Raw genomic sequence first — 12,055 nt, 5'->3', positions numbered from 1 at the left:
GGGTTGGGGGCAGGGCATTCGCTGCTCCTGCCCGGGCCCCCGCCCCCGCCCCGCGTGTTCCGCAGCTCTAGCGCCCCCGCCCGCCTTCTCCCGACCAGCAGACCTTGCCCGCCGTCTCCTCTTGAAAGCTGCTCAGACCTGCTGGTCCCCACCGTGCCTGCTGCCTTTTAAATTCTTTACGCACACGCTGGAGTCGTCGTCCTTCAGCATGGAAGGCCCTTTCATCAGCTGTTAATCACAGCAGCAGCGTCTCTTGACTGAGCGTTTCTATGTGCAGGACGCTATCTGATTCATAGCACGTGAGCCCAGGTTTCATCCCCATTATACAGACGAGGAAACTGAAGCTGAGAATCATTAAGAGATTTGCCCCAAAACTGAATTCTTTTCGAGATTCCAGCTGTTTTTGAGGTCTTGTCATCTTCTGCTTCCTGACACCTACCTTGAACTCCAGCCAAACTGAACTACTCTTCTCTCCAGAGAGACACCTGGGTTTGTTCTCGACAAGTCCTTATACCTGGAACGCTGTCTCTCCCCCCAATGCCATCATCTTCTTCATCCCCTGGTCTTGGACAGTGACATCAACACCTGTGTCTCACCTGGAGCAGGCCCGCCTGTGATGGCACCAATCAGTCTGTCCTCAAGAAATTCCTCCTGTCTGGGGCTTACCTGATAGAAGCCCCTCTTGAATGGTGGACCTCTCAGAGGCAGGGACAGCACTTTCAACTCTGCTCAGCCCAATCTTCAGTTTCGGAGATGGACCCCAGGCCCTGGCCTGTGCTGGGAGTAGTGTGGTGAACTTTGAGATCAGCAAGTCCTCTAAGTGTGCCAGCCTGTACCTGCCTTAGCATCCTGGCACTGGCTGCTCCCTTTGCACGTGGCTGTCTTCCCATCATTTAGGGCTCAGTTCACAAGAGAGCACCTCAAGGGAACTTTTCTTGATGCACCCACATCACTTTATATTCTTTATTCCACTATCTTATTTTCAGAGCAGTTGACTGCCTGAAATCCTTAGGTGTTTGTTTACAGTAATTTATGGAGGGTGAGGCACAATATAAATAAATAAATAATGTTAGGTGATAATAACATGTTACGCAAAAAACAACAGGCTAAGAGAGACAGAGATAAGGGGACATGTGAGCAGAGACCTGAAGGAAATAAGGCATGGTCTGTACGGATATCTGGGGGAAGAGCCTTCCAGATGGAACAGCAAGTGAAAAGGCCCTGATGTGGGAGCATGCTTGCCCTGCTTGTGGAACAGTAAGGAAGTGACTGTGCGAAGGAGGCATGGGGACAGGCAGTTTGGTTTTTCAGGGCTTTGTAGGCTTTGGTTGAGGACTTTGGTTTTAAATCTGAGTGAGATGGGGAGTCACTATGGGTTCTGAGTAGTGAAAGTGAAAGTAGCTCAGTGGTTTCTGACTCTTTGCAACCCCATGGACTAGTGCATGGAATTCTCTAGGCCAGAATACTGGAGTGGGTAACCTTTCCCTTCTCCAGGGGATCTTCCCAACCCAGGGATGGAACCCAGGTCTACTGCATTGCAGGTGGATTCTTTACCAGCTGAGCCACAAAGGAAGCCCAAGAATACTGGAGTGGGTAGCTTATATGCGCCACTTTTAAAAAGGATCATTCTGACTGCTGGTGGAATATAGGCCGTGGGGGACAAGGATGGAAGCTCTCCTAAGGGTGACTAATTTTTCCTAGTTTACCTGGCATTTCCCTGATTTTAGCATCAAAATTCCTATGTCCTGGAAACTCCCTCAATCCCAGGCAATCAAGGACGGCTGGTCACACTATAGGGGGAGACCAGGTGAGAGAGGATGGTGCTTGCGCTAGAGTGATGGTGATGGCACACTGGTCAGAGTCTGGGTATGTCTTGAAAGCACAGCCTAAAGATTTTGCTACTGGAGTGAATGTGGGTGTGAGAGAATGAAGAGCATCAAGGATGACTGTCAGGTTTTTGGCTTGAACAACTGAAAGAAGTTGCCATTTACAGACAGGAGGAAGGCTGGCTTAGGTATTGGAAGATGGGCCATCAGGAGTTTGGTTTTGGACGAGGTAGTTTGAGGTAACTTAATAGACTGGCTAGGAGGTATGTCAGTCAGGCTTTTGGGTATATGAGTCAAATTTGGAGAAATGATCTGGGCTGGAGGTATAACAGTGAGAGTTGACAGTGTAGCTATGATATTTAAAGCCGTGAGTCTGGGGGAGATCACTGAGGGAATGAATGTGGATAGAGGGCTGAGGACTGAGTCCTAGGGCAGCTGACATTTAGAGACCAGGGAAAAGAAGGCACACTAGCAAAGGAGACTGAAAAGCAGGAGCCAGTAAGGAGAGCCCAGATTAAGTGGAACCAGGAGAGAAATCTATGCTCATTATCCCCAAGTGCCATGCTGAAGGCTTAAAGAGGGAAGTAATTAGATGGTGCCAAGAAGCCAATCTAAGCTTAGTGGTGCAACCTACATGGAGGCTGACTTGGGTTTAGTTAGCTTTCTGAGCTGCCCGTAACCTCAGGAGGCGTGAGCAAGTCCCTGACCCAAGCAGTTCTAAGGATTACTGGTGCATAGAGGAGATCTGCTTCTAGGACTCAAGCATCTGCTGGGAGTTGGACTAGACAGCTCTCAAAGTGCCTTCAAACTGGACATGGTGAAATTCTGGGAGCTGATGGAAACAACTGTCTGTCACAGAGTATGGGGTGTTGGGCTGAGCCTTGAAGGATAAGCAGGTGTTTGAGGATGGGGTGAGGGGGGGAGTGGGGAGAGGCACTCCTAGGTGGAGGAGCAGTGTGAGCAAAGCTCCAGAGATGGGAATGAGCAGGGTCTGTTGAAGAGTCATCTGGTCAGAAGGGAAATGTGTATGAAGGATGGGGAGGAAGGTGAGGCTGGTGGGAAGCTCCCATAGGGCCAGAAACATTTGCCAACACTTGGCTGAAGGAAAGTAATTAAACAAAAGAGATTGTAAGAGCCAAGGAAGGAGGTGATAACTCAATCACAGAAGACTTGAGGTCAGGGCTGCCCACTGCTCTGGGTGTACCCTGTCCCAGTCCCCATTTGGGACAGGTATCCATCAACTTTTCCTTAAAGCCTAGGGACACAAAAAGCCGCTGAGGGCCCTAGGACCCTGTCCTGGAGGCTGCTCTGTGGGTCAGGGGTAGAGGACCAACAATTCAGAGCGTGGGTCAGGCCCTGGTAGAAGCAGTAGAGGTGCACAATGTCCAGAAAACACCACTGGTGGAGTCCCTTCCTTCCATTAGACTTTACAAATGCTGCCCCTGGATGCTCAGTGTTCGGAACTCAGTGACCCGCCTTTAAGGAACAATGGGGTCTGGGCATTCTGGGGACTCCTATTGGCTAAACAGATGAGTAGGGGAGCTCCCTCTCACTAGTGAGGTACCAAGATTTGACTGTATGGATCCCCAAAGCGAGGACCTCAGCCTCCCTGGTGGTAAATGTGCTCCCTCCCCAAACCCCTGCTGCTTGCTTTGTGCCCTTAGGCTTGGGGGCACTCAGGGAAGACCTTTTGCCTGGACGGGAGTGATGACTGCCTGCATGGAAGAGTATTAGAGGTGGGACAGGGTTTACTCTAGAAAACCACGGATTTCTTGAGGGCAGAGGCCATGTATCTCTGCCCACCCAGAGAATGTCCCAGGACCATCTCAATTGAATGGTTAGGGTTTGGTGAAATGGGATGGGATACTGGTGTCCCATCCACTGGTAAACTGCTACTTTCTTGATGGGCTTTGCCTGCAGTGAAGCTTCTTATTCTGATGTTTTGGATGGGCCAGGGTTGGGATCCAGAGGCTTGAGTAAGCCTGGGCAGCATGCTTCTCTAGACCTTACTTCCCTTATCTGTGAAGGGCTAAAGGTGGCCTCTTAAGCTCTCTGAAAATTCTGTTTTGACTGAATAAAAGAATGATGAGGCAAGTTAATGAGAAGAAAAGGAAGGAATGGAGAGAGTGGTTAAATGAAGTTGTTCAGTCGCTAAGTCGTATCCGACTTTGTGACCCCATGGATTACAGCACACCAGGCTTTCCCGTCCTTCACTGTCTCCCAGGGTTTGCTCAAACTCATGTCCATTGAGTCAATGATGCCATCCAACCATCTCATCCTCAGTCACCCCTTCTCCTGCCTTCAATCTTTCCCAGCATCAGCGTCTTTTCCAATGAGTGGTCTCTTCGCATCAAGTGGCCAAAGTATAGGAGCTTCAGCTTTAGCATCAGTCCTTCCGTTGAGTATTCAGAATTGATTTCCTTTAGGATTGACTGGTTTGATAAATGGAGGGGACGACTGGTGAAAGGGCTAAGGAGAGGAATGAGAAACAGCTGAGACTCCTCAAACTACACCTTTCAGCCAGCTTATTCTTTTTTTCTTATTGCCTTTAGTGTGGGTGTCACTGTACTTTGGATTCCTGGGGCTGTGTTCTGTGGTAACTGGCAGCTGCATTCTCTTTCTGCACTGGAGGAAGAACCTGCGGCGGGAAGAGCGTGCCCAGGAGTGGGTGGAGGTGATGAGAGCAGCCACATTCACCTACAGCCCGCTGTTGTACTGGATTAACAAGCGACGGCACTATGGCATGAACACAGCCATCAATACTGGCCCTACCCCTGCTGCCACCAAGACTGCGACTGACGTCCAGAGTTCAGATCGCCCCTGGGAGCTGGATGTCCCTGAGAGCAGGAGCTATGCTGCTCAAGACAGCAGCCCCAAGGTGGAGGCCTCTGGCCCCCTGCAACCTGCAGTGCAGCCTCCCCCACAGCAGCCCCTACCTTCTTCCCCAATGCTGCGGCCCCAGGCCAGCTCCCCATTCCCAATTCCCATCTTTCAGGAGGTGCCCTTTGCCCTCTCCCTGTGTAACCTACCCCCGATGCTGAACCACTCCGTCTCCTACCCTTTGGCCACCTGTCCTCAAAGGAATGTCCACTTCAGTTCCCTCCCCACAATGGCCCAGGGGGACCACTGCTTGAGTGCCAAGCCCTTTGCTTCAGAACTGTAGCCTCCTCTCACTGAGGATGGGAGCTGGAGGTATCAGGGGCAGAACAGGAAATAGAGCTGACCTCAGGGAGGTGGTATTGACAAGGCCAGGGCCCATGTGGATGTCACCTAATGAAAGATTTAAAAAGTCCAAGGCTCCATGTGTCTCATTTGTTGTTAGGAGGGCAGTGTCTGATGGGGGGCATTTTGCAAACCATGCTAAAGTTCAGTCTCACCAACACCAGTGGGAATGGCTGTGGGGAGACACATTGAGCCAGTACTTGTGACAGGCTCAACATCCCTCTATCTGTTATTTCAGAACAAAACCATGTGCCAGACCCTGGGTTAGGTGCCCAAAGGCACTGCTGTTCTGTGGGCCACTGAGCACAGCCACAAGAGTGACAGTCACCGAGAGGATGCATGAGCCATGGTGATTCGTAGTGGCCAAAACAAGTCAGTCTGAAATCTATGAACTACACTGCACTGCTGCTTCAGTTGCATTCTTTGTTAACATCTATGATGTATTGTCTCTACATTATTTCTAAAACAAGAACACTGTCAAACAGATATCACCACCCTTCTCTTTCAGATCAGGAGTTTTCCAAGGGCATTTCACATATCATTTAAAAAAATATTTATTTTGGCTGTGCTGGGTCTTGGTTGTGGCACATGGGATCTTTATTTGAGGCATGTGAACTCTTAGTAGTGGCATGTGGTATCTAGTTCCCTCTGCATTGGGAGCACAGAGTCTTAAGCCATCGGACCACCAGGGAAGTTCATCATATCACGTTGCAAAGTCTCAAATTTATGTCTGCCTGGCATCAAAAGTTCCTGATTTTTCCACCATTCACCATGGTCTCCATTCCCTAATGTCTTCTTTGAAAACTTCCTGGAAAATGATTTGTGTGCGTAGGGCATGATTAACTTGGTTCACAGATTGACTTGGCAGAGGGCTGGCCAATGAACCTCCTAAAAGTACCCCCCCCCCTTTTTTTTTTGTAAATCTTAAAGGGATTCATGGCTTCTCCCAAAGTTAAGATCCAGTGCATGTGAATATTATTTTTTGCATCTTCTGGAAACTATTCTAAAAGGAGAGACAAAGATAATACTGGCTATTTGATCCCAGTTCAAATCTAAGAAAACCTAGTTCTGCTCCAGGATATAAAATTTTCCTTCCCTTTGGAAATAAGAAAATCCCCTTACTGTATTTATGAGCTTGGCTTTATGTATGGTTTTTCTTGAGAGGAAAGGCCTCCCAGATTGTGTGTGTGTGTAATCCCAGAATCTAGCAACCATGTAGAGCTAATTAAAAATTTTTTCTCTTGTGTGAAAAAAGCCCCAGCCTCTTCCTCTATGACCCTTATATTGCAATGGATTTCAAGCCTTCTTCCTTCATTTTTCCTGAAGACATGAAGTATTTCCTGTAAACATGCTCCTATAGTGAACCTCAAAATAAAAAGCAGGGCTAAGTGGAACTTCCCTGGTTGATGCAGAGTCAGGGGCTTTACTCTTCCCTCACCCTGCCCACATCCCGACAGTTGCCAAAACGCCTTCATTTCTTTGGGCCAAATTGGGCAAATCTGCAGATTCTTCAGTGTTACTTTCTGTCCACCATCTGTTAGGTTTTAGGAAGGAGTCCATAAAAATGGATCAAAGTAGATTTTTTTTTCTTATTAATGGGGGGGGGGGCAGCGCACGCGTGAGCCTTTAATCATGGACACAGTGGAAGAAAAAAGCAATGTTTAATTTAGATAAATTAAAATGGTTTTATTACTGATATGAAATTAGCAAAGCCCAAATTAAGTGATGGAAATCTTGAATTCACTCCCTAAACAGAACCAAAACTGCTTAAACATTACCAAAATAGCTCCACTAAAGCAAAGTAGATTTACATTTCTTAATATGAGAAAACAACAAGGTAGGTTAGGTTCGTATAACAAACAATATACGCTCTATAAAGTCTCAGGAACACCCAAATGTGTTCTGGTTTGGATATGAGAGAGGACCCACATCTAACTGGTATTGTGTTGGTAAGCAAGCCAATGAGGTGTGTAGCAAACAAAAGCTGTCACTAAAAACAACTCAACAGCAGGCCATTATGAGTATGAACCCATCTCAGTCAAAATCTTCAACTGTGACCGCTGAGACCAGAGCGGGAAGGGGGGCAAATGGGGCTCTGTCCAGCAACAAAGTGGGGGAATGCCGAAGGCAGGGAAAGCAGCTAGCAGCAGGTGGACAACGTCCACTCTTCAGCTGTGCTGTAACAGACACAACCCTAAGAGCCAGGCCCTTCTCTGCCTGAAAGATGACACTACTATTTAGGGATCTAAGCCAGTTTCTCTCTTCGAGTCTTCTCTTCCTTTAATATATTGCCCCTCGATTTATGGGGGAGTCTCTCTAGGTAAACATTATACCAGATAGAAGGCAAAAGAAAAACAGGACCAAGAAGTCATGCTTTGGGTAACTTAGGAAAGCAGTAGGAGCTGCCAGAATGAAGAGATAAAAAAGCATTTGAAATGAAAACCGAAACCAAAACTACTAATTCTACTCAGCCTTCCTCTCAGGATTGAGGTGTGGCAGGTTAGGCTTGATTACAGATCAACACACGTTGGGTAAGTTAAGACAACTTTCAAATAAAAATCCCAAATTAATACTGAACGATACCGATTCATGCTGATGAATCAGTAAAAACAAACATAATATTGTAAAGCAATTATCCTTCAATTAAAAATAAAAAAATAATGAACAATACAGGCTTATGGGGATTCTTTTTTTAAGCCGACAAACATGCTTAACTTAGAACAAAGGAGTTCAAGATGTCCTAGTTCTACCTGGGAGATATAGCACTTTCCCAGGTGGTATGACAAGGGTATTCACAGGTCTAAGAGTGTAGATGAACACCTCTGCCAAATTTGATAGGGGAGAGGATGGTACCATCCACCTTGAGGTGGCAAGAACAGAGGATAAACTAAAAAGCACAGCTGATGCAAAAGGAAAGTACATACAAAGAGTAAAGGTGTTCTCAAAGTGTTTGCCTATGAATAAGAATTTGAAACTAAAAAGGACAAGCTACATTACCCTCAAGTATATTTCATATAAATCAATTCTCAAAAAATACCTTCCAGGTACGGACATATTATTTATGGTACAATATATACAGATATAGCAGTATAGTTTATTGCTAGAATTTTATTTGGTTGTTACAAAATTTGCAAGGGTATATATATTTAAAAAAAGGGGGGGGGGCATGAAAGGCAGCCAGAAGACTAAGTTACCTTCAAGTTACCTAAAGTGCCAGACTAATTTTATACTATATTTAAACCTTTCCAAGAACATAAAATAGCACAGAGAGGTGAAGGAATTAGAAACATGAGCCATATGAGGTAAGCAGACACATTCATGGGAAAAGACTTCATCCTGCCTTAACTCTAAATTTTAATATCTCCAGGGAAAAAGAAAGGTTAGCCAACACCAAGCTGAACATCATATAAAGAAAAAAACCAGCCCTTAAACATTTAAAGGTGCTCAACTATATCCATGGCTAACAGGGAAACTTGGACAAAGTGAAAATGGAAACTAGCTCTACTAAAGAAGTCTGAAGTCTTCTCTAGTTTCTCCCTGACTTAGCCAACAGCACAGTTAAATTCTTCAGTTTCCTTTTTGTGTAGCCTGAAGGTTGCTTCTAAGATCAACACAGCACAAACATAGGTAACAAGGAGAAACAATTCCTTCTAGTCCAGGGACCTTTAGTACCAGGGCTACAAAAGTATTTAACGGGAGGATTATACTTGCTTGTATTAGATTTGAAAAAACTTGCTGCCATCATGTGAAGCCCCTACTCCAGGCCTGCCTGCCATGTTCTCTGGACAGAAAGTCTCTAGTTATTTCTGCGCTGCAGTTGTGAGGAAATGTAACATGATTTCAGGCGTTTCATTTTACAACCTTTTTGGCCTTAGTCAGCCCACAGAGGAACACATTAGGTTCTTGGTTAGCCCCCAGGTAAAAATCTCAAGAAGTTTCCTGGGTCAGAATTAGAGGCAGTGCTTTCTTCTACAGTTCCTGAGTCGCCAGGCTGAGACAGTGGCCAAGGGACTGCGGCCCTGCCATTCAGAATGGAGATAGTATCAGAGGTGAAAGTCGGTTAGAGCTTAAAGGTAGACTTGAGTGGATGGGTGGGGGAAGATAATCTAGTTCACTCAGGGGGGGAAATGTGGCTCCTACTAGATTAACTTTTTATGCATATAAACCCTGAAACAGGATTAAAATGAGAAAATCCCCAACAAGACTTCTGGTTCACAGGCCGGGGTTAGCTGAGAGGACAGAACAAATAGCCAGATCTTACCTTCCTGAGTCTAGAGGCAGCCCTGTCCCCACAGTGTCCGCTCCCTAAATCTATTCCCCCCAGCACCAGGCCACACCCCATGGCAGCACCTAAAGATGTCGTAAGGAGACGGGGACATAGCTTCAAGCTGCTACCAGGTAAGATTAGCAATTTTTAATAACAAGTCATTTGTTCACATCCTGTTTCAAACCATTCTTCCCACTTCTCACAAAATATGCACGACTCTTTCATTTTAAATATTTACAAACAGAAAAGGTCTATCTGCTGAAGGAAAGACATTTTCTGAGTCTGTATAAAGTGCAGCTAATTTAAGGCAAATTTATGTGAAATATAAAAGGTGGCTTAGTCTCGCTATATACACATTTTCCAGTTTTAAAAGATAAGGTCTCCTCCCGTCAGAAAAAGGAAAGAGAAAAAAAGAGGGCTTGACTTTTTTTCTGGCAATTTTAAAATTAAGATCTTACTGGTTTCAGGAAATCATAGACTTCTGAATATTATAAGTAAAATGGTCTTTTTTTTAAAAAAATAACTTTTATATAGCTTTTTCAAACAAGTTAAAAGGTCACAATGTGTCTGCTATTGTAGTTTGGAGGACTGGAGGATTGATGGGTAGGTAAAAGGGTTGTTTTTGTTAGCTGAGCAGATAATAGGTAGTCCACAGCATACATCCACTTCTGAAATGAGCTTGATGAGACTAGATACCTAAAGCTGCTCTCAGCTCCAGGAATGAGTATCTTCCATCTCCATCAGAGTCAAACTCTCTCAAATGCTCTGGTTCTGGCCCAACAGACTCTAAGGAGTCCTCGATTTCCTGGTAGGTCAGTTTCCCATCCACATCCTGGCCAGTCTTACGGAATAAGCCCTGAAGATCTGTTAAAAAGGAATCACAAAAACACATATATACCTATATGCATAGCTAAATTTAGTTAACAGTTTAAAAAAGTAGTCTCAACTGAATTTAAAGCACTAAAAGAAAAGCTACTTTGCTGACTTTGTTCCCCAGAGGTAAAGTTTAAGGTCTTACTAAATCTCAAAGAGGAATTCTCTTTGCTTTTTAAATTTTCATTCATTTATTTTTGGCTGTGCTGGATCTCTGTTGCCTTGTGCAGACCTCTCCACCTGTGGCGAGTGGAGGCTGCTCTTGGTTGTGGTGAGTGGGCTTCTCACTGAGGTGGCTTCTCTTGCTGTGGAGCACAGGCTCCCGGTGAGCAGCCTTCAGTAGCTGTAGTAGCTGTGACACACGGGGCTTAGCTGCTCCACGGCATGTGGGATCTTCCTGGACCAGGGATCAAACCTGTGCCCCAGCACTGCAGGTGGAGTCCTATCTGCTGAGCCACCAGAGAAGTCCCTGAAAGACTAATTCTTGATCCTTTAAGGATGAGAGAATACTGTAGGGCACCATCCTCCCAAAATAGAAGCAGTGACAGACAATCACAGGAGAAGTGAATGGACTAATTTTCTCTCTATTCAGGGCCTTTCTTTAAGATTTTCCAGATTTTATTCTTATGTTGAAGGGGTGGAAGGGACTGCAGAAGCCTAAAGAGCTAACTGATAGGAGCTCTGATGGCCTATAAAACAGACTATGGCATACTGTCAATTCAATAGTTATTATATAATCCAGTAGTTCCATTCCTAGGGTATTAACTCAAGAGAAATGAAAACGTGTGTCTACACAAAAAGCTGTAAACGAGTGTTCATAGCTTCATTGTTCCTAGTAGTCAAAATGCAGTATATCCATAGGATGGAATATTATTCAGTCAAAAAAGGAATGCAATACTGTTGCACGCCACCAAATAGATAAACCTTGAAAACATTGTGCTAAGTGAAAGAAGCATATTGAAAGAAAGAAGCACACATAAGACCATGTATTACATGATTCCACTTACATGAAACACCCAGAATTGGCAAATCCAAAGAGAAAGTGGTTGAGAGATTAGTGGTTGCCAGGGGTTGGGGGAAGGGGGATAATAGGATGTGACTATTCTCTTTCTGAGACTGACCTTCCCCACTCTCCCACCCTTCCCAAGAGCGGGCTCTGTAATGAATACTTAGGAGGGCCAACTGTTTATATAATGTTTAACAAGGGCTTGACTGTGTCCCCATGGAATGAGTTAGTATTAATTATTCAGTCTCTAGAACAGACTTATGGACATGGGGGAGTGGGGAAAGAGAGGGTGACAAATGGAGATAGTAGCATGGAAACATATAGATAGCCAGTGGGAATTTGCTATATGACTCAGGAAACTCCAACCAGGGCTCTATGACAACCTAGAAGGGTGAGAAGGGGTGAGAGGCAGGAGGGAGGTTCAAGAGGGAGGGGACATATGTATACTTATGGCTGAGTCATGTTGACGTATGGCAGAAAGCAACACAATATTGTAAAGCAGTTATCCTTCAATTAAACATAAACAATAGAAAAAAATAGATTCAGTCTCTAATACCAGAGAACAGCATTGTTAAGCAATTTTGTAGACAACCTTTTGTGTAAGTCCCTACTTTCAGTCCTAAGAGCCCCAGCAAAGCAGCTATATAAAGCTCTCTGAAAACCAGGAAAGCAATGAGACACTTGTTCCCAAATCCTGCCACCGAGTGGTCAACTGGAAAATGTTTTTTGTGTGTGTGTGCATGTGTGTACACACGGGGCATGAGTTTATAGAATGTGCTAAGCACTCTGCAAGAGTATTCTAATAAAAATCAGATTGTTGCCTCAGGTCATTTAAAAAATGTAGTCATTCAAAAGTGTGCA

At 45.1% G+C, this 12,055-nt stretch overlaps 2 protein-coding genes across 4 annotated transcripts in view; one reads left to right on the top strand and one right to left on the bottom strand.

The window, feature by feature from the left end:
- The first annotated feature begins 18 nt into the window (after nucleotides 1–18).
- On the top strand, nucleotides 19–4,989 carry TEX38 (testis expressed 38). 2 transcript variants are annotated; one of them, XM_061121988.1, is made up of 2 exons: nucleotides 19–1,257; nucleotides 4,379–4,989. In XM_061121988.1, coding segments are annotated over exons 1-2 (612 nt in total). In that variant the 5' UTR covers nucleotides 19–1,256. The 2 variants fall into 2 exon arrangements, with proteins under 2 accessions (XP_060977971.1, XP_060977972.1); XM_061121989.1 differs by having other exon boundaries at nucleotides 19–2,722.
- Nucleotides 4,990–6,690: 1,701 nt separating this feature from the next.
- Nucleotides 6,691–12,055, bottom strand: part of EFCAB14 (EF-hand calcium binding domain 14) — a 42,379-nt gene continuing 37,014 nt past the window's right edge. For both annotated transcript variants that reach the window (XM_061121985.1, XM_061121984.1), the window contains one exon: nucleotides 6,691–10,179. In XM_061121985.1, the coding sequence (XP_060977968.1) occupies nucleotides 10,004–10,179 (176 nt within the window). In that variant the 3' untranslated portion in view covers nucleotides 6,691–10,003. The remainder of the gene's footprint in view (nucleotides 10,180–12,055) is intronic.

The sequence above is a fragment of the Dama dama genome, chromosome 20, assembly GCF_033118175.1.
Source record: "Dama dama isolate Ldn47 chromosome 20, ASM3311817v1, whole genome shotgun sequence".
Classification (NCBI taxonomy): Eukaryota; Metazoa; Chordata; class Mammalia; order Artiodactyla; family Cervidae; genus Dama; species Dama dama.
The sequence above is the reverse complement of the archived record's forward strand: the minus strand, read 5'-3'. Positions and strand labels throughout refer to the sequence as shown.